This window comes from Dermacentor andersoni, chromosome 1, assembly GCF_023375885.2.
Source record: "Dermacentor andersoni chromosome 1, qqDerAnde1_hic_scaffold, whole genome shotgun sequence".
Lineage (NCBI taxonomy): Eukaryota > Metazoa > Arthropoda > Arachnida > Ixodida > Ixodidae > Dermacentor > Dermacentor andersoni.
This window is the reverse complement of record NC_092814.1, coordinates 223,597,335-223,619,651: the sequence shown is the minus strand read 5'-3', so window position 1 is coordinate 223,619,651 and position 22,317 is coordinate 223,597,335. Positions and strand designations below refer to the sequence as shown.

The 22,317-nt window shown below is 46.9% G+C and overlaps 1 protein-coding gene across 1 annotated transcript in view; it reads left to right on the top strand.

The window, feature by feature from the left end:
- Nucleotides 1–3,489: 3,489 nt before the first annotated feature.
- Nucleotides 3,490–22,317, top strand: part of LOC129380900 (uncharacterized) — a 30,573-nt gene continuing 11,745 nt past the window's right edge. Inside the window, exons 1-3 of the mRNA XM_055063094.1 lie at nt 3,490–3,610; nt 6,182–6,335; nt 7,532–7,699. Coding sequence (XP_054919069.1) covers nt 6,270–6,335; nt 7,532–7,699 — 234 coding nt within the window. The 5' untranslated portion in view covers nt 3,490–3,610; nt 6,182–6,269. The remainder of the gene's footprint in view (nt 3,611–6,181; nt 6,336–7,531; nt 7,700–22,317) is intronic.

Genomic DNA, 22,317 nt, shown 5'->3' with positions numbered 1-22,317 from the left:
CTTAGACGACAATACAGTTCTCAAAGGCAAAGCTACAGTGCCAGCCGAAGGAGCGCAGACCAGCCCGTTGCGGATTTTTCATTCGCGGATCGACAGCCGCAGAAACACAGCATATAAGAATCCAGTTATGATACCATACCTGCCGCGGTGCAACAAGTATGCCACTAACGCTGGCTATATGTATATGACTTCTGCAACAGTTACCTTCCTTTAGATCCGCTAAAACAGGTTTGCTCACGACGAGTAATTCATGGTATAATATCTTAAGTTTTGCATTTCTTCACAGAAACGCTCAGCAGTTACACGAAGACTTAACTAGCACTGCAGTTTAGATTCTACCAGCACCACTTGCTTCTTTAGGTGCTTCTCAAAATTAGGCGGTTCTTCACGTGTTTAAGTGGCGGTAATTTGAAGTAAAGCTGATTGAGGCTTACAGCTGATTGCAGAATACGAAAAGGAATGTACCAATATATATTCCCTTTTAAATGCTACACGTTCAACTCACTTGAGCAATTTACTAGAGTTTGTTGCTTGAAGAATATGCATGACGAATCTGTTTGGCGGACTGACACAGGATGCTCAGCCCAAATTTTTTATTGAAATTTGCCTTTATGGCCGTATAGCTGCAGCCAGAAAGAAGCCGAAGCGTCATTCATTAGTAGTATGGGACATATCGAAGTTATCATAACTCCCCGGTGGAGGGTCAAACATCAAGTGAAATATGTAAGGCTTGTGGTGTCTTCCTTATGAAGGTTTGCAGGGTTCTCTTTTATGTAATGATGATGCAAATAGTTCTCCCTTTGTATAATTAAACAACGCTGGATCGAGACATGGTGAGGCAGAAGGTGCTTGAATTTTCCTTTTCTAGGCACTCTAAGCTGTGCTAGAGTGCACTAGGCATTGCAATTGGCGCGGTAAAAAAATGCTTCATGGTTTCAATTCTAAGTTGTAGTGGACTGATGGGTTTCGCGAACAATGCGTGCCTCGCCATAACGACAGTCGGTTGATACCGTGACGTGAGGGGCGTGCCATATTGTCGATAAAGGCTACTGAGTGCCAGCACGAAACATTTCACCGCTTGCAATTGATTGGCACTCGATCTTTACCACGAAACTTTCTTTGAGGTGATCGGTACTATGGTATTTCTGAATTAACTATATATGTAAATACTCAATATGACGCGCCGTTGTGTTAGCAGCCAGGAGCAATTCGTTTTATGGGGGCATTTCAGAGAGCGGTGAAAGTAGCAGCAAACTTTTTCATACCAAATGCGCGCCTAACTCTTTGCTTTACGCATTAATAAAATGGCCATATTTGACTAGAACAACTCACAAGAGTAATAAGAATCATGACAGCTTCGCTGGGCAGTGTCTTTCTAACACGGAGAACATGTTGCCACCAAATACCAACATTTTCCTTCTATGTAAAATGCAATTTCTCTCATAACTAAATACTAAGGGAGTGTTAAGTGTTTACCAAAACATCATACATAACTTCGAGTATTGAATTTGCAGACATTCTTTCTGCGCAAAATTTATGGACAGACACGGCGCATATATGCATTGCAAAACCAGTAGACCCCTTCAACGCTACATAGCTTGCGAGATCCAAGCCGCTAATTTTCTTGACTCACGCGCTTTTGAAGAACAAACTGCGGTTCAGGCACGGCAGCAGAAAGAAGCCGACATATTCTTCAATAAGTACGGCTCGAGCCACCCATACCCCAAGCATACACGAAGGGAACGAGCGCGCGCGGCAGCCGAGCAAGCCGGAGCGAGCGACGTCCTTGCCATGACGTCACTCGCAAGAGGGAGCCACTCCAAGTTCTCGCTGACATTGTGGATCAAAATTATGTGGTGTAGTATAAGTCAGTTACCTGAAGCTTGCAGTGTCTGCTGCGCAAACAATGCAGTGGCAGTGGTAGCTGAAGTATTCTTTTTCTTTTCCCCATGCACGGGGGTGAAGGCAAAGTTTGGTGGGGAGGTAGCTTGGAGACAACTGGACGATTATCAGGGATAACGACGACGACGCCGTACTAGTCAGCGTAACAAAAAAGACGGGCGAACGGAAAAAGCAAAGCCTATTTCGAGCTCTTAACTGCTGTCGCAGTAAAAGTAGGAGATCTTGCCAAATATTAAAAGGCTGCAAGCACGACCGTGCAAGTCTGAGCCTTGGCTCAGTAAGGTAAAGATTCTGCGTAGAGATAATGACATACTGACAAGGCAGCTGCTCGAGGTTCTTTTTTTATATTAAGAAAAAATGCACGGTTGTATGAGTAATGCATCTCTATCTTTCCTGCAATTAATTCCGCTTTTTTGGCGCGCTGCTGTGATAGGGCTAGAGCGCTTTGACAATGCCCCTGTCCCCACACCTTCAGCTGACCATAAAAGCTTTTGGAGCTCATATTTGCGAAAAAAATTAAGTATCATCTCGCCTTCACCGCACAGCCTGGAGTTAAGGTGAATAATGTACGGTCGTGTGGGGAAGTACCCACCGCACTGGCTGCGAACAAGTTTCACTTTTTTCGAATTCCGTGCTCCAAAAACTTATGCAGTTGTAGCTGTGTGCTTTCACTGTTACAAAGTATGAACATCTCAAACAAAAATGTAAAAACGTAGTTTGATGGCTAGCTTACAGGAGATGGAGCAGAACAGGTGAGAAGTGCAGTTTTTTAATCAGGATTTTCTTGTGGCAGAGAGGCGAATCTGTGCACTAATGAAGCAGCTTATTTATCTCTTTCTTTCAAGCGCTGCTATCTTTTCGGACTCTCATGTAGCAGTAATACCATGTAGCATTGATAGGTATAACTTGATATCACTTTCATGTTCATACGACATCTACAAGTCACCTAACCAACTTTTTTTATGTGGTTACAAGATAGTGAAATCCCAGATACGCGAACCCGTGTAAATTGAGTTAAGAAAACCTAGTCTCCAAAACAGAAAACTAGAAATGACGCCCTCCCCCCAGATAGTGTCTTCTATTTCAGGGAGCGGCAGCATAGGTATGAGGTTATGACATTGCACTGCTCGCAAGTGTTGCTTTTTGAAGCATTCTTTTTCCAGGAAAAATTCATCGAAGCCCTCCAGTGCAGTTCTGGCACACACCAACACACACACGATAGCCAAGAACGGTCGTCGTCACAAAAGGAATACGTCGCATACACGGCCAGTTATCGAGAGACTGTTTGGGCCCAATATTCAAAACAGAGAGAGAAAGAGAGAGAGAGCACGCGATCTTTACTTAAAAGCAATAGGAAACAGCCTTCTGTACCTCCCTTGTATGGGAATGGGCCGCTGTTTCCGAACCAATACTCCCTGTAGCTTACGCGTACTGCGTGGCAGGGAGAGGGACGGATGTTCTAGAATTATAGTTTCTATGGTCATTTTGAATAAACCACTCGCATCTTGGCCAAACGCCCATAGTGGGCATCAGCCATAGATTCTTGGCTAGCAACAACAGAGCTCGAGCAGCCACAGTGATGCTACAAAGACGAGGAAATTCTATTCTCTTCCGTTAGGGGAGGACAGAGCATCATGCTGGCCCCTGAAAATGGTCCTGCTCTTCGGAACTCCCCCCCGACGTCCTGAGGTGGCTGGTAAAAATTCGCGTGAGTGTACTCATTTGGACCTACAACAACGGGTTTTCCATGCGTGTATTAGTGTTAGCACTGCCGAACGAGATTGTAAGTCGAGGTTTCACGAATGGATATGTGGGGCCCTATAATGTAAAACTATTACAATATATTTTTATTCCAATCTCCTGACGTCAAATATGCGTAACCACCGACGCAAGCATCGAGCGCTCACCCGCAGCGTTGTCCAATCAAAGAGACCAATCAAATGAACTCCTCGTTCATAGGAGGTCACTTTTGTTTGCTTGAAAAACGGATAACATTGCCTACACTGAGCGGCTTGTCTTATATAATTGGCTGACAAGAGGCGAGGAGCACGCACAAGTGGAGAGGGATTTTATGGGGCCGAGCCACTGCATTGAAAATCGATAACCGAATGAGGAGGGTGGTGCTGGGGTCTGCAATTGGTCCGCTTTCCCTTACTTAGCTTGCGGTGGCTGGTCGAAAACCGTGGCGGCAGGCAACAAAATGTTTACAATGCTCCTAGGATCCTCAGCAAAGAAGAGTTGGCATAACGAGCTCGTAAACGTGTAGAAATCGCTCGAAAACATTACAGGGCCGCGCAGAAAGATGTATTATACGCAAATAAACCCATGCTCTCCGGCAAGTGCGAGTAGCCAGCGTCTGAGCGATCGGCGACAGCCATCTTTTATTCCTTTCGGATCGGGGCAGCCAGAAGTTTTCTTCGGTATATTAATGCTTCTTTAACGCGTACACGTCACTTCAACGCGGTAAGTTTTTGCGGTTTTGTGACGTCGCGTGGCAGGCAGGTGAAGTGGGTGCAGCCCGAAAACTTTTGACCAATAGCCAAGGGCTAATGTCGAAAAGGTGTCGAACCAGAAATAACTATTTTTCTTTTGTTCGGTCAAATCGTGCATAATCAGTGTGTACACGTCATATCAGATGAGGAGCTATCCCGGTTTTCGTGGCTTCGCTTGACAGACAGGCGAAGTGGGGGTGGTCTAAAAAAGCTTTTGACCAATCGCTGAGGGCTGATTGCAGAATTGGAATAGAAAAGTTTGGAATATTTTTACGTTATAGCGCTCGTGGACTCACTACTTGGTCTAATGCCGCCGTTTGTTGTATACGATAATGAGACTGAACCAAGGTCATGTGCTTATCCACGACATTAACTGCTGTCGCATCATGGCATGCCCACTGCGTTTCTTTTGCGGGCAGACCACGTTTGGTGCAGCAAGAGCATAAGGCCGCAATCACCAGCTTGCACGTAGGTTTACTTGTACAGTGCGAGCTAAAAGCCACGAGACGTAGTGACGCAGTCGTGTGGCCCCGGGAGTAAAAGTTTGCCACCCGCTTCGCTTGAGTTGAATTGCATGCGTATCATCCTTGTTACTTTGACTGGTGTGTAGAAATACGATTGACTTTGAAAGCCGAGCACTTGCTATTTCAGGACGATTATCAGATACCTTTAAGATTGAGCGAATATTTCTAGCGCTTTTAAGAAAGGAAAGGAAGGGGACGGGACATAAGAAATCCTGGAAGGAAGGCCAGCGTTCTTTAATTTTCTCTTCACAACTTTCTCCTCTTCACAACTTCTTAGAAACACTCGAAAAACTTAAGAGTTTCCAGCTAGTCGAATTTTCTGCATTAAGTACTGAACTCTTAAGGTATTATAAAGACAAGAGATTACGAAAAATACGGTGCCCTCTCTAAGCCTCAGCGTACTTGTCGACTGCAGCCTACACCTGCCGAAATCAGGTGTTTGCCACACCGTCACCGGTACGAGATGGTACGCTAATCGTTCAGTAGTAGCTTGTGAGGCGGAAGTAATTTGCGCATCGTTTGTTCGTAAGTTAGCTCAGCGCTTTAGGTGAAAAAAAAGCCTGTGCCGAACTTTTCTTATTCTTATTTTTTCAGTATCGTGGTTTAACCGAAAAGGATCAGCGAGATCAATTACTAATATGCTGAATATTCAACATCCATAAAATTAATCGCACGAGAAGTTTTTATTTCCCATCTTTACTATATGTGCTTGAGCAAAAAAAAAGATAAATGCAATTAATAATTCTGGGAATATGATATGCTAGAACACTTATTTTTAAGGAACCTTGGTCAAGTATTCCTTTGGATATTTGTTTTCGCTAGTAACCAAACTGACGTTATTTTTCTTTCTATTTTTTAAACTCTAGTTCCAGGTTTAGCTCCTCCCAGAGACGGTTCCTTGTGCGTGTGCGTGTCCAAGCAAACTTTTTGCGGCTGTTTACTTAACGGCGTTATACGTTGCAGACTATGGGATACATTCCGAAATTGCAGCCTGCGGCTAGACAAAGAACGCGGCGGTTTTGCTACCTTAGGCTATAATTAAGGAAGAACAATGAGCGCGTACTCGGGTCAGGCACGCGGCAACGTACGAACATCATGAGCAAGCTATAGTACAAACATACACGGGCATGCTACCTGTGACGCAGTAGCCGCACTGCGCTTACCGTTAGACCTCACAGCCTCAGGCGGGGGCCACAAAAACCACGAAGAGGCATTACGTGCTAGAGGAAACGTTTTCATCGCTACTGTCATTATCGTGTACAGTGCAGCAAGCGCACAACTGCGCCGTTGTCCTCCGTGCGAGCAAAGGGTCCAGTGCCAAGGCGCGTGACTGAAGGCGAGGGCGGCTGCCATGGTGCGCCTCTACTTTCGCGAATACACGATGACAACCGATGGCTGGCTCAACCTCCTCGAGGTGGTGAGTTCGTGCACAATATTCACCCGGTCTCTGTAGCACGCGGAGTGGTTCTTCACCAGACAGAACTCCGACAGGAGTAGAATTCGAGTGCAGCGGACGAGCCATGTGCTTGTCATGTGCGCGCTTGTTGTGGGAAGTCTCGTACGACGCTAGAGCCGTATTTAGACTGCACGACTTTTCATCTAAAGATATCCTAAACGACTAAATGTCGACGCAAAATAAAAATGCTACTAGAAAATAACAAGGTGAGTAAAGGATGTCATTCGCAGCCGTTACATCAGCTGAGACCGCGAATACCACCACCGCCATGAAATTACCACCAAATAATGCTGCTGTTCTGCGATGACATTTTATGTTACAAGGGGTTTTTAATAATCTAGTACTATTTAATTTTAAATTCCAACCAAAATTCGTTTTCAGAACATCTTGTGGCAATTTGAATGCGCCAGACTACAAACTCAGATGGTTGAAAAGCGCGCCGGAAGTGGGGTATCAGCACTGAAGAGAATTTTGACATGATGGCTTTGGAATGCCCGGGCAAAACTATTTTAGAAACGTTCTAATAAGTTAATAAACACGAAGAGAAAAAAGACAGTGGGAATCATTGGAGGTGTGTGCGTAATCAATAGAAATAAATGCAAGAGGAACGCGGTCGCTAAACGTTTACTTTGCTGCAAAGAGGTAAAGCCAGAGAATTTGGTGCATAGCAGGCCTTCGCTAATCATTAAGCGCCAGGATTGCTTCGGATGTTCTCTTACAAAGAATTATATAGCGTAAGAGCGTTTTTTTGTGAATACGGGCCCAGATTAGCCTCGATTCATTACATTTCCATCATTTCTTCAACCATTGCACCAGTGGCAATCGTTACAGCCTACAAGGGGCGACCAATCAGCGGCCAACTTGTACACCAGTGATGTTCCATTGCAGATGCAGGCAGATAATTGGATAGAAAGAGGGGGCTAGAAATATTTATTCATGCGAAAACAGAGAGGGAGAAGAAAGCGTGCTGTTTGAAAAATATGGCACTGAGTTTACTCCACCATTCCGCTGTGTTCTTCATTTCGAAGTAAATGAGTGCTACAGAATGGAGTTCATTGGTTCGCAGAATTGATCGCCGCTTGCGGCCGTGCAAAGCGCGCGATGCTGATGCGCGACCGCGTTCGCTGACGTCGGGGCCGTGTGCTTGGGGGGCGCAGGCCATGGGCACCTTTCTCTGGATCATGTACGGCACCCTGGGCGCGAGCACGGCGAGCGAGCAGTTCCTCTACGGCTGCGCGTGCGCGTTCACGGCGAACGGATGCGTCTTCCTCCTCTCGTCGATCATGAGCATCCAAACGGCCCTCATGCTGCCCAGGTTGTTTTACGTGAGTCCCACCCTCCCGTGCAATCCGCGCAAAGCTGCGGCCAAGCGATGCGCGACAGGAACCGCAGTGACACTAAAGTTGCGCCGAAGCACGGACACATGCAGCATATGAGGCCGGCGGCAGGTCTCACGGCCCTCTCCGCTGTCACCAACCGTGCACGAGCCAGCGTCTGCTGGGCGTTTGCCAGGGAGCTAAGTTTAGCCACTCAATTAAATTCCTTTTCAGCTCCGAATAGTGTTTTTCTTTTTTCATAGTTCTTCTCGCGGAACAAGAATTAGGCGAGTACTTAAAGGTACATTACACTGCTCTCTCCTGCTGCTTACACATCGAGAAAACGTTTATTACTCCGTATCAACCGGCAAGGAAAATTCGGTACCAAAACGTTACTCGGTGATGTATTTTCTGGATGCTGTACTACACGTGCTCACGCAGAAGAAAGACGAAAGGACTTTACAGATGAGCTCAGCGTTTGTTGGCCGAGTTTTTACGTCTCTTGTTGTCCCATTTGCCTTGTAACATTTATTATTTTTTACCTACACTTTAAACACTTTCATTTTTAGAAAGCTGCACGTCTCCGTATCTTTATGTGTTGCTTGGCACTCTTCGCCTTAAACATTTGTAACAGCCGCGAAGGTCTTGAAATATTGGTAATTTTGCGTTAGTTCTGAAGGTAGCATTGATTTTCTTAATGTTTACAAGGGTAGCATGCGGTTAACTTCAGCGCCAGGAGACATGTTCAATGCATGCTGCAACATAGTGCCCGGTGCCGTAATTAACTATAATTCAGTCCTGTAAGTTTTAGTGCGACTTATATCATATTAGGTCTGATGAATAACGTTAAAAAACCATTCGCCTCTAATACGATTACTAGAGAGTGGAAGTCAAAGCAAAATGCTTATTTTTTTCTTATATACGTTCTTATCGTGCCTATTTAACATATAAGCACGATCTATGGCTCCAGAAACATTTTAGTGGCCCTATTATTGCCCCTATAAATGCCTGTTTCGATGCTTGCGACTATATTAAATTTTCAGAGTCTAAAATTGCATTTTTTCGTATTTTGTCCTCGTCTCATAATGTTTATAATGTTATAACCGGCTGGAGAACTTGGCTGAAGGCAGCCGATTATTGCCACAAACACTTTGCCGATGTAAACGCTGATATTTACAGCTTTGCAGCAGACTATAGAGCGCTGTTGTGAGAAAGGCTCAAACTGCTCTACGGTACGACACACTTGAAGGTGATTTGGCAAATTTGTGCGCTCACTTCACGTTTTTAGCCGGCATAATATACAATCTTGAACGCTCGGGCCCAACTATGACCCCGAGTGTGGGGCGAATTTTAGGCGTTTAGGAAAGGCTCGCCACCGTCCCCAATGTACCTGTTGCTGATAAAGTTAATGCGAACCTCTAATCTATCTCGGGCGAAAATGCCGAGTTATCCTGTTAAAAGTTCTGACCGGGGAACATTCTGCAATTCCACAGGGCATTCGGCCATCAAGCGTTCCTAAGTACAAGGTGTTGAGGGCTCCTTTTCTCCATAGAAACTAATACTCAATGAAAAGGCACAAGGTGAAGCCTGAAAATCTTGGAATCTGCTTGTTTGTCACTGTCTTCACAACTTTTCCCGTGGTGTCTAGCCACACTATATTTCAGCTAAATTGTAAAACCTACGGAATGTCCCTCATTTCGTTCTATTGAAAAAATAAAACGAATTCGCGAAAAAAAGGGTTTAGTGGGCTGTGTTCCTTAGGACATCGCAATTTATCCTCAGATGCACAGCAGAAGTTCTCATTAATTGAGCCTATACATGCCTACAGGAAAGTAATTGGAGCAGATATATACTTTAAGAGGAAGCTTTAGCTCGGGTTCTCCTATCTAAATACGTGTAAAAGGAGAATTCGTTTTTCTGGGCAACCACTGCACCAAATTTGACGAGGTTTGTTGCATTTAAAAGAAAAACTTAAAATGTAATGACTGTTGGCTTTTAATTTTTTGTTTAGCTTGTCAATGTTTTATTAAAAATTGAAAAATATCTCAAATTTTCAGAAAAGGGAACTATCAAGTTTATAACTCTGTAATTAAGCAATGAAAAGTGATATCACAATTCTGTGAATTGCGTCCAGTAGTACAGCTAAATCGGACAAAATTGATACGTTACACATGAATCTCAAAAAAATTAGTTATATGAAAATACATCTTTTGCAGAACCCTTGTACACATCGTAATGAATTCACGTAAGATGCAAATTGACACACCAGATTTGTCCGCCTTGAATGATTTAATGGATGCCGTTTACAGAACCGCGATATCTGTTCTTGATGCAGAGCTAATAATTGGTAAACTTCGTGCTTCTATTTTTTTCGAACTTCCGAATTTTTTAAAATTTGTTTAACAAATTTAGGCCCTAAATCGAAATTCCACTTCCAACAGTCACTATAGAATTCAACTTTTTCTCTCAAATGTAACAAATTTTATTAAAAGCGTTTCTGCGTTTTGCACATATTCGAATAGGCCGTGTCGGAGTTGGGCCCGAGCTAAAGCTTCCTCTTAAATGGCAGCTTTAGTGCATGTTACAGGCGCCCAAAGCAGCAATGTTTAGTCCGTAGACATCCCTTCTCAAACCGTTATTAGGGTAAAGAGCGCCTGTTACAAAATGTGAAAGTGTGCATTTTTTATTCAGGTTACCGCGTCTACCGCGGAGCCATAAGGGTCTCTTCGGGCGTTATATACGGTACAGACTTGTACGTAACTTGGATACTCTATACTCAAGTTACTGTAACTTAAGTACTTTTCTGAGTAACCGCAAAAACCAGCGTCTTCCAGTGCCTTCCAATGTGAAACCAGAGCGTTTTTTGACACCGGATCGAAATGGGGTTGCTAGCGCTCGCTGGGAGTCACCGGGACACCAGTGAGAACGCTGGATAAGAGCTGGGTCACATTGGACGAGACGCTGGTTTCACTGCCATGACGCTGGGGCGCACTGGTTTGTGCTGCACACGCGCTGGTTCTCGCTGCAGTTCGCTGCCTCGCACTGGAAACTGCGCTGGTTGCATTTGTGCCGCACTGGATCCAGTGCGCAAGGTGCATAGGTGCTGCTGAATATTAAATGTTTTATACAATATCATCGCTGGATACTAGTCTCTTGCCCTAAATAACGCTATATCTTGGGGTAATAAAAGCCTATTTTGTGTCGCCGCTTGCAATATTGGTGCGTGAGTTACCCTGTTTACGCATGCATATTTGATACTGAAGATCACTTTCGTTTCGTGCATTTTCCCTTTTAACTGGGCGAATAGCTACATTCTTCAAGGAAACCACTCAAACGCAAAGGACGCATCGTTTTTTAGTAGTTTGTACGTAACCGACGACTACGAGTTGTCGTCGTTGTCGCAATGTTGTAGAATGGACACGAAACCCAGAATTCGTTCAGACGCGTTCGAAAGGACCCCAAGTTCGAAGCCTATCGCTGATTGATATTATCGCACCGATAATAAAACTGAGGTGATTTGTGCGCTTCCAGTTTCCCTAGTATACTAAAAATAATAGATGAAAATTCTGAGGCTCAAATACACGCAGTTTAGCATTCGCCAGGTACCCGCGCCGAGATCGGTCCCTTCCACCGAAGCTTAGGCCTAGCGTATCCGCCGAGTCCGTCTACACGCTATTGGCCCGTCTGGGCTCAGGAATCAACTATACTCTAACAAGGGTAAATCACTCTGTATTTCAGCTTTCGCATCGATGTTCATAAATAACCTATTTTTTTCGTGTCTACAGTGTCAGCACAAGAAGCGATGAGCGCCGATGTGACGTGTTATAAACATATGTGCCATCGCCAAAGGCTGCCCGCACTAGCCTACGCTTCTCTGACGATTATATGTGACTAGACAGACATGTCGATTGAAACGCATCATCGAACTGAGAAAACGTTGCACATCCCTTGCGCGAAGAAAAGAAACGGCCATAAAATCTGCAGTAACAGCCCGTACAGCATCCCCGGTCGGCGGTTCACTTAGGACATTTTTCGGAGTTATTTATTATTATGGGGTTTTACGTGCCAAAACCACTTTCTGATTATGAGGCACGCCGTAGTGGAGGACTCCGGAAATTTCGACCACCTGGGGTTCTTTAACGTGCACCTAAATCTAAGTACACGGGTGTTTTCGCATTTCGCCCCCATCGAAATGCGGCCGCCGTGGCCGGGATTCGATCCCGCGACCTCGTGCTCAGCAGCCTAACACCAGAGCCACTGAGCAACCACGGCGGGTTTTTTCGGAGTTAAAATACCAATCGCAAACGAAAATCGGTGTTGTGGCACTTTTATGCTTACTGCTTAATACGGACAACAACTTTTTCTTTCTGACGCAGGCGTAAGCTTTAGTTGCGGGGCGATAGCGCATGTCTGTGCGAGATGCGTCTCTGCGAAACTAAAATTGCGCCTGCATCTTAACACGGCAAATTATCCCCTCATTTGCATGTGTTGGCGTGCCGTAGTGATAAAGTATCGGGCGTCGGGTATTCGGGTCAGGTGATCGAATCCTGGTCCAAGCATTTTTACTCTCTTTCTTTTTATTGCACTAAAACGCTCTCTGCTGCTTTCCGTATTAAAAGTATATATATATATATATATATATATATATATATATATATATATATATATATATATATATATATATATATATATATATATATATACATATATATATATATATATATATATATATATATATATATATATATTGTTAAGATGCGTTATAGTTCGGTTGATTAGACGCTCAGATAGCAGAGCACGTAGCGAGAGGACACAGAGCTTCGGCAACACAGACATAAGGCTTTCAACCAAAACGTTGTCGTCGTCTTTCTCGAAGCAGTGCCTGCCGCGCGTTCTTCTCCAGTACAATTGCCTCCCCGGAGAAGAGGAGCCGTCTCGGCGACCTACGGGCAAGATAGCACAGGTGGATCAAAGTACGGCTTGAGCCGCTGAACGTGCACGATTTCGCGCCCTCGGCGGCGCTTATCGGAAGGCGGCTCAAGGGGTTCTACCAAGTAGTTCACAGGAGACGTTTGACTGACGACACGGTAGGGACCTTGGTACTTGGAAACAAGCTTTGGTGAAAGTCCAGGGCTGGTAGCGGGAACCCAAAGCCAGACTAGTGAGTCAGGGGCATAGGGTGCCAGAGAGGAGGGAATATCCCGAAGGTGCTTCTGTCGCTGCTGATCAGCCGAAGTAAATGTGCGGGCGAGCTTTCGGCACTCTTCCGCGTGTGCAGCAGCTTCGGACAGGGTAGTAGCCTCCGTTGGGTCAGGGCGATACGGAAGGATGGTGTCCATTGTGCAGGAAGGCTCGCGTCCGTAAAGAAGAAAGAACGGGGAAAATCCTGTAGTGGTCTGTGTGGCGATATTATAAGCGCACGTCACGAAGGGCAGAATTCGGTCCCAATTGGTTTGGTCAGATGCGACGTACATGGCTAACATATCGCCAAGAGTGCGGTTAAAGCGCTCAGTCATGCCATTAGTTTGCGGGTGGTATGCAGTAGTAGTACGGTGAATTACGTTGCATTCCTTGAGCAGGGGTTCTATAACATCAGACAGAAAGACGTGGCCTCTGTCGCTCAGCAACTCTCTGGGGGCTCCATGGCGAAGTATGATGCTACGCAGAAAGAACCCGGCAACATCCCGCGCAGATGCGTTGGGCAGAGGTGAAGTTTCCGCGTAACGCGTGAGATGGTCTATCGCCACTATCACCCAGCGGTTGCCATCTGAAGTACCCGGAAGGGGTCCATAAAGATCAACTCCGACCCGGTCAAAGGCCCGTCCTGGGCAAGGCAAGGGTTGCAGTGGAGCAGCTAAGGCATGAGAGGTATTCTTGCGGCGTTGGCATGCGAGGCAGGAGCTGACATATTGGCGGACGAATCGGTACATCCCGCGCCAGTAATAACGAATTCGCAGGCGCGCGTATGTTTTGAGTACTCCTGCATGTGCGCATTGCGGGTCATCGTGAAACGCTGCACATATGTCCGAACGCAGATACCGAGGAACCACGGGTAACCATTTGCGCCCGTCCGAGAGGTAGTTACGGCGGTACAGGAGCCCGTCACGAACAGCGAAGTGGTGTGCTTGGCGACGCAACGCACGTCCAGTAGAAGGCGCTGATGGGTCTGACAGAAAAGCCAGCATAGCAACAATCCATGGATCCTTGTGCTGCTCCGAAAGCATATCCGTGGCGGTGAGGGAGGACTCGCATATTCGTACTTTCTGATAATTGGGCTGGCCTGACACGGGGGAGCGAGACAAGGCATCCGCGTCCGAATGTTTACGGCCTGAGCGGTACAGCACTCGAATATCATACTCTTGGAGGCGAAGCGCCCATCGAGCGAGGCGACCTGAAGGATTTTTCAAGGACGACAGCCAGCAGAGTGCATGGTGGTCCGTGATGACGTCGAACGGGCGACCGTAGAGGTAAGGACGGAACTTATTTATGGCCCAAATGATAGCCAGGCATTCTTTTTCTGTAACGGAATAGTTTGCTTCCGCTTTCGTGAGTGCGCGGCTAGCGAAGGCAACAAGGTATTCATCGAAGCCAGTCTTTCGTTGTGCAAGAACAGCGCCAATGCCGACGCCACTGGCATCCGTGTGTATTTCTGTCGGTGCGCTTGGGTCAAAATGTCGAAGTATGGGGGGTGAGGTTAGAAGACGTCGCAGCGTCGTGAATGCGGCATCGCAAGCTGGCGGCCAAGCCACGAGGTCGTGGTTACCCGCGAGAAGCTGCGTCAAAGGCGCTATTATGGTGGCGAAGTTGCGGATGAAACGACGAAAATAGGAGCATAATCCGATGAAGCTGCGGAGTTCTTTTGTGGTCTTTGGTCTTGGAAATTCGGCAACGGCTTGGAGTTTGGTTGGATCTGGGAGCACACCATCTTTCGAAACAACGTGGCCAAGGATGACTAGCTGCCGGGCGGCGAAGCGACACTTCTTCAAGTTGAGCTGGAGTCCAGCATCGGCAAGGCAAGTGAGCACGCGTTTGAGTCGGAACAGGTGAGAAGAAAAGTCCGGGGAAAAGATGACAATGTCATCGAGATAACAAAGGCATGTCTGCCATTTGAGGCCCCGGAGTATGTTATCCATCATTCTTTCAAAAGTTGCAGGCGCATTACAGAGGCCAAAGGGCATCACGGTAAATTCATATAAGCCATCAGGCGTAACATATGCCGTTTTCGGACGGTCTGCATCAGCCACCGGGACCTGCCAATAACCAGATCGTAAGTCTAAGGACGAAAATAATTCAGCGCCTTGGAGGCAGTCCAGTGCGTCGTCGATACGGGGAAGAGGATATACATCATTCCGGGTTATCTTGTTGAGTCGTCGATAGTCCACACAAAAACGAATTGTCCCATCTTTCTTTTTGACCAGCACTACCGGAGAAGCCCAAGGACTGTGTGATGGCTGTATCACGCCGCGTCGGAGCATGTCTCCTATGTGCTCATCGATGACACGATGCTCCGTCGCGGACACACGGTATGAACGTTGGCGTAGCGGCGCGTGGCTGCCGGTGTCGATGCGATGAAAGACTGTGGAGGTACGGCCTAAACATTGTTTCTGTAGGTCGAAAGAAGCTCGAAATCGGTTAAGAAGGTCGACGATCTGCGTGCGCTAACTCGGAGTGAGGTTGGGGTCAATAGACGGAGCAAACTCTCGCTCACATGCAGGCGGAGGCGCAGAAACAGGGAGAGTCATGGCGTCAACGTGAAGAGGAGTCGAGTCATCAGGTACATCGTAGACAGAGCTCGTGTCGAATTCATCAGCAAAACCAAGGCACTTGCCATGATGTAAGCTTGATGGACACAAAAACGGATTCGAAACGTAAAGTGCACTGGATCCCTGGCGAAAGGGAAGGAGGGCAAAGGGAAGCAAGAAGGGATGATGGCGTGCAGCAAGTTGAGATGGCGTGAAAAGAACTGTGGAATCGTAGAAAGCAGAACAGCAAACGGGTACAAGGGCGGAAGAGAAAGGAGGGATATCAGTGGCGGTGGCAACGAACACTCGAGCAGAAGGTGGAGGCAAATCTTCAGAAAGACTGCCGCAGAATGGAGTCAGCGCAAGTTCTGCACGGGCACAATCAATAATAGCGTGATGAGATGAGAGGAAGTCCCATCCTAGGATGATGGCGTGAGAGCAGCAGGGAAGAACAACAAATTCAATGTGGTATAAACTGTCTTGTATGGCGACACGAACGGTACATGTTCCTAAGGGCTCAATAGGATCAGCGCTTGCTGTGCGTAGCGAAATGGCAGAAAACGGCATGGCGACTTTTCGGAGCGTACGGCGAAGCTGGTCGGCAATGACGGACACTGCGGCACCCGTGTCGACAAGCGCGTGAATGGCGATACCTTCGGCAAAAACTTCAATGACGTTCGTTGGGAATAAACGAGGGCTTGAGCAGTTCGAAGAGATCGCAGTTCTTGCCTCCGGAACTGTGCCATTTAGTTTTCCTCCACAGCCGGAGGGCGGCGGACGATGGGGGACAGGGAACATCGACGGGGAGATGGAGACCGACGAGTGTTGAAGCTTTGGGGAACATGAGATGAAGGAGCGAAGTGCGGAACTGGTGGTGAATAGCGGGACTGAGAGTCAGGAGCATTCCCTTGAAGTCTCGCAGTATCGGGAGGATACCAACCTCGCCGGCGGCAGAACCGTGCCACGTGTCCAGCAAAGCCACACGCGAAGCAGATCGGCCGATTGTCTTGGGTACGCCAGGGATTATCAACAGGGGGTCTAGGTAGCGGAGCACAGTTTGGAGCTGGGCGTAGGTGCTGCGGAGGCGCGCAGAAGCCGCTTCTGGGCACCTAGTTCGCAGCTGCAGAAGGCGAGGCGTAGAAGCCGCTTGTGGGCGTGTAATGCGCAACTTCAGGCGGAGGTCTTGGCCTGGCGACGACGGCAGCGTAAGTGAGCGGGACTGTCGCTGAAGGTGGCTGATTAGCGAGAGGTAGTGCGTCGCTGACTTGTTCATGGATGACGCGTCGCAGTTCCGGGGACAAAGAGGACTCAGACGACTGGGTAGCAGGCAGCAGTGACAGTTGGCGCGCGACTTCTTCGCGAACAAATTGCTTGATTTGGTCGAGGAACGAAGAGTGGGCGGAAGCAGCACTAGAACTGTCAGTTAAAGCTGAAACCGTGTCGTCCGGCGCGACAGCGCGGCGCGTAGTAAGGCGTTGTTTGCGGAGCTCATCGTAGCTCTGGCACAGTGTAATGACCTCGTCGATCGTTTGAGGATTTTTCGCCAAGAGCACTTGAAAGGCGTCATCCTCTATGCCCTTCATTACATTCTTGATCTTTTCAGAGTCGGGCATGGTGGGATTAATGCGCCGGCAAAGGTCAACTACGTCTTCAATGTAGCTGGTGAAGTTTTCACCCTTTTGCTGAGCGCGACCACGCAAACGTTGTTCTGGGCGAAGCTTGCGCACAGCTGGGCGACCGAAGACTTCTTTGAAACAATGGGTAAATGCTGTCCAGGTGGAAAGGTTGGATTTATGATTCCGGAACCAGAGATTCGTGACTCCAGAAAGATAGAAGATGACGTTAGTCAATTTAGCTTTGTCATCCCACTTGTTGTGAGCACTCACGCGATCGTATGACGAGAGCCAATCCTCCACGTCATGGTCGTCGTCACCGCTGAAGACCGGAGGATCGCGTTGGCGGAGAGCACTGGAGCAGACGACAGGCGATGCCATGGGAGGATCGGGCTGCGCAGCGTCCTGGGGCATAGCAGAAACGGTAGGGAGCGTCCGGCTGCGGAGTTCCAGGTTTGGGAAGGGCCCCGCACGTCCACCAAATGTTAAGATGCGTTATAGTTCGGTTGATTAGACGCTCAGATAGCAGAGCACGTAGCGAGAGGACACAGAGCTTCGGCAACACAGACACAAGGCTTTCAACCAAAACGTTGTCGTCGTCTTTCTCGAAGCAGTGCCTGCCGCGCGTTCGTCTCCAGTACAATATATATATATATATATATATATATATATATATATATATATATATATATATATATATATATATATATATATATATATATATATATATGCGGTGGCCAGGCACCGTGTATTTTACGCTCTAGAGCTGCTTTTTACACCAGTACCCAGCGCCTCCCAGTATGCCGCGCCTGCCCAGCGTCCCAGCATCCCGCGCGCGACACTGGGCCCCTAATCCGGCATGGCACTGGGTTTTGCAGTAGGGTTGGAAACTTAGTTACCTTTGAAGATTAGTAATTAGTAATGACTTAATTACTAATGACAGTCATCTGTGTTTGCGGCCTGACCAGAGCCTTCGGCTGCCGTTCTCCGTCATGGAGAGCTTATTGAGACAGAACAGAAACAGTATGGGGAATATAGGAATTCTAAAGCATTAAGTTTTCTACAATGCGGTGTTGCAGGTAGCAAATGCCCTAAATATGTGCCTGTTAAGATTATAGTTTTTAAAAATGCAGCCAAATGAAATGTAGGTGTTTTACCAGTGCATTTATCTCTTTGGATGTATCAAGAAAGAAATAAAAAGAAAAATATAAATCTAAAGGTTTAAATTTTCGTGGTTCAGAACTACCATTGCATCATTAAAGCGTTGTTGTTGTTGTTGTTGTTCTGCTCTAATGTTTTCTACTTGTGTACGTCCTGTCGTTTCTCGTTACTCGTTAAATGGGGTATCATCTGATGTCACTGATAGTTGTCGGCACTAAAGCTATGTCAAGTGATCTCGTAGGAGCACTGTAAACACTGCACCAAATTAGGCTTTACAAAAATGTAATAGAACTAAGTTGCAGCAGGAAGACCAGACCAGCTATATTTAGTCAACACATAAACTGCAAACGTACATTTACCGGGCTACAATGAATTACTTTTTTGCGATTAGAGATGACAATGATTAATGTTTTTTTGTGGCGCAAGGGCCAGGGAAGGTCAAAGAATGCCAAACAAAATGGTATGATGTAGTCGATGGTGGGTTCAATGTGAAAGGGTATTTGTGACGGGGCTGTATTGTGCCCTAAAAGCATTCTCTTTAAAGTGCGTACAGTAAGGGAGATATTACATTTCTTAGAAAATTCCAGAGTAATGCTTTTTTTTTCCTGGAATTCCTGTAGTGAGTATGTGCTTCAATGTATTAGGCATCGTATATCTTGATCTGATCGACTCATCTGCACTGTTTGGTGCATGTTGCTGATAACTCTGATCAAGCTGCGGTACAACGCGAGATACACTGAGGCTTTCCTGGCCGTATTGCTTCCAGAAATGCTGTGTTGCATCAAACCGTTCAAGTCATCGCCACGCCGTTCCGCTGCATACGTTACTGCTGGGTATTGCAGAACCTGTGCTTGCAAATAAATAACAAAGAAATAGGTTCACCTTTGACTGCTGATGCCTTCTTTTTTGTAATAATGCAATAATGAGGCACACAAGAAATATTGGTTGAACACAAAGGCCTGCTGACCACATTAACTTTTTATCTTCTGGATGGCTATCAATATCCGTCACCTCAAGTGGAAGTGAGAAAGAAGAGATGGAGACGTTTCAAATGAATTCATTGTATTAATCATCTATTAAATCCATTGTTCAAGAGTTTTTCAGGAAATTTTTACTATAGCCCGTGATGTTTACGCAAACATTATACAAGCATACTCATGTCTGTAAAGCTTTTGAAACCTTACTTTCAAAGCCGTTTGTAACAACTGCGCAACAGCAGTTATGACATCTAAGTCTTGATTTTGTGCATCCATAAAAGCAAACGACCGTCTCTTTTGCCATTGTTTTTCAGTGGCAGTTCGTCTGCGAGAAAACAGGAGTAAGCTATTGAATTAGAATGAGAAAAAAAGCTTTTTGATAGCAAGTGTACCACTTTGATAACGTTGGATTTCATGATTATTCTCCAGCAATATGTGACTTGCAAGTAATTTGAGAGTAACATTCAAGTACAAAGTTACATTTTTCAGTAATTAGTATTTTACTGTATTATTAAATCAAGAAATTAGCATTCTACTCAGTTACGTCTTTTACCTCATAGGCAGTAAGTTAATTATTCTTTCTGAATAACTTATAGTGCAAAGAAAGAACAAAATATGTAGGTCGTTGTTGTTAGAAAACAGCTTCGGCTAAAAAAAAGGACGTGCGTATGCGTGCGTGTGTGTGTGTGTGTGCGCGTGTGCGTGCGCGTGTGCGTGCGCGTGCGCGTGCGCGTGCGCGTGCGCGTGTGCGTGCGCGTGTGCGTGTGCGTGCGCGTGTGCGTGCGCGTGCGCGTGCGCGTGTGCGTGTGCGCGTGCGCGTGCGCGTGCGCGTGCGTGCGCGTGCGCGTGCGCGTGCGTGCGTGCGTGCGCGTGTGCGTGCGCGTGCGTGCGTGCGCGTGCGTGCGTGCGCGTGCGCGTGCGTGTGCGCGTGCGCGTGCGTGTGCGCGTGCGCGTGCGCGTGCGTGTGCGCGTGCGCGTGCGCGTGCGTGCGTGCGCGTGCGCGTGCGTGCGCGTGCGTGCGCGTGTGCGTGTGTGCGTGCGTGCGCGTGCGTGCGCGTGTGCGTGTGTGCGTGCGTGCGTGCGCGTGCGTGCGCGTGCGTGCGTGCGTGCGTGCGTGCGTGCGTGCGTGCGTGCGTGCGTGTGCGTGTGTGCGTGTGCGTGTGTGCGTGTGTGCGTGTGTGCGTGTGTGCGTGTTGTAAGGGCTAAAAAGGCAGGTATCAACTATTGCTTTTGAAATGTCAAGAAGTTTAGCACAAATGCATTTGTGCTTCACATTTATTCACAGCTGTCTAGGCAGTAGCCACGTAAAGTAATAAAGAAATGAAACAACACATAGGGAACGACGGGAACGGAAAACCGCTTTTCTTTTTTTTTTTCGCTAGAGGTGGTGGATTTTACCTCAGCCACCCACATGGCTGGATAATGCCGTTTACGCCTTTCTTGCCGTGATTATTCGATTTGATTTGCCTATGACAGTACTGTATTCGTATTCTATTCGGTGTCGAAAGCCACTATTCTCTGACCCCTACAAAACAGACACCATAGTACACGTGGTCAAGGTGTTTTACTGGGACAGAGATCACGCACACTTCCAGCGCATATGCCTTGCTGTTGCGGGCGTGTTGGCGCACCCGCTAGAGATCCCGCTCAGCCCGTGCGCATGGTATTGGAGATCACGTCCGTCCGAGTTTTAAGGTTGCGGTTTAGTGAAATGGTGAAAGAAGCGGTAGCGCAGAATGTTGGCTTTAGGAAATGTAAACAGTTCTACAACTGCGCAAACGAACGACCCCAGAGAGAGAGTACACAAGGACTGTGCCGGTCCTTGTGCGCTCTCTCTTTGTGGTCGTTTGTTTGCGCCGTTATAAAACTGTTTGCTACTATGCACTAGCTCACCCAACAAGAAGTTATTCTAAACTACTTAGGAAATATACACAAGCTCACCGCTGCTAGCACTCATCGCGCAAGCGTTATGATGATGATAACCTTCGCAAGCACTCGCACATATATAGCCTTGCGCCCAGCCCTCACATGTTTCCCAAGTTTCGCCGACAGCCGTTTCCGTTGCTTTCGCGGAGGTCAGTTTCTCTACCTCCCTATGACAGAGGCGTCCAATGCCAAGTCCTCAAACTGGCCTTTAGCATAAGATCACAGGTTCTGCATAAGCAGGAACTGCAGGAACAGATTATTTACTAAAGGTATTTTTTTTAAAGGTCATCAGTCTACACAGCGTAAATAGTGCGCGTGTTGTCTGCCTTTATCGCGCTGTCCGTGCTCTCTCTCTCTCTCTCTCTCTCTCTCTCTCTCTCTCTCTCTCTCCTGAATTCGGAGACTTTCAGAGCATGTGTGCTATTGCGCATGTAATGGCGGAAAAGCTTCGCAAAAACAAAATGGCGGAAAACTGCATGGTCGGCTGCCATGCACCGCAACTCTGCAACCTGCCCGCGCAACTTAGTGCACCCCGCACAACTCAGTACTCTGCCAAACACATCGCACCCCACTGCGTGGTGGGAAAGCAAATTTCCAGATATCGGCACACGAGCCTGGGAACTAGGAGGCAAGGGAAGTTCTGTTTGCATTTCGAAAACGCTTCCACAATCACCTGCGAACAAAAGTGGGCACGCAGGAAATTCCTGGTCTTACTTTATCTGCAATTCTCCTGTGCACAATGGTACAGTAGCTTAACCTGCTGGCTAGCTGGCATGCACTCATGATGTACCGTCCACGGAGCGTTATTTCTTTCTTTCTTTCATTTTTTTTTCTTCCAGCAACCACATTTTAGTAGGCTCCCGTATGACTACGTCGAAGGTGTGATTTTAGACACGTGGCTTGAAAGAATCTTGGGTAGGTGCGGTGACTAGACTGCGCCAAATACTTAAGTCTAGATCAAGAATTCATCTGCATTGTGTGCGCTTTGTAATTTCTAATGGACTACATTTGACAAATCGTGGAACTGACGTGAAACAGCTTGATCTTTTCTTGAACAGATGGCGCCACCGTACATAAAAGCCTGTGAGAAGCGTTATTTATTGGAACTCTTTTTTTTTTTTTTTTTTTTTGTCACGCACTGCTTTGTAAAAATCGTGAGTGCTAGTAATTACAGGACACTGTATGGCTCTACTAATGTTTCGGAAATT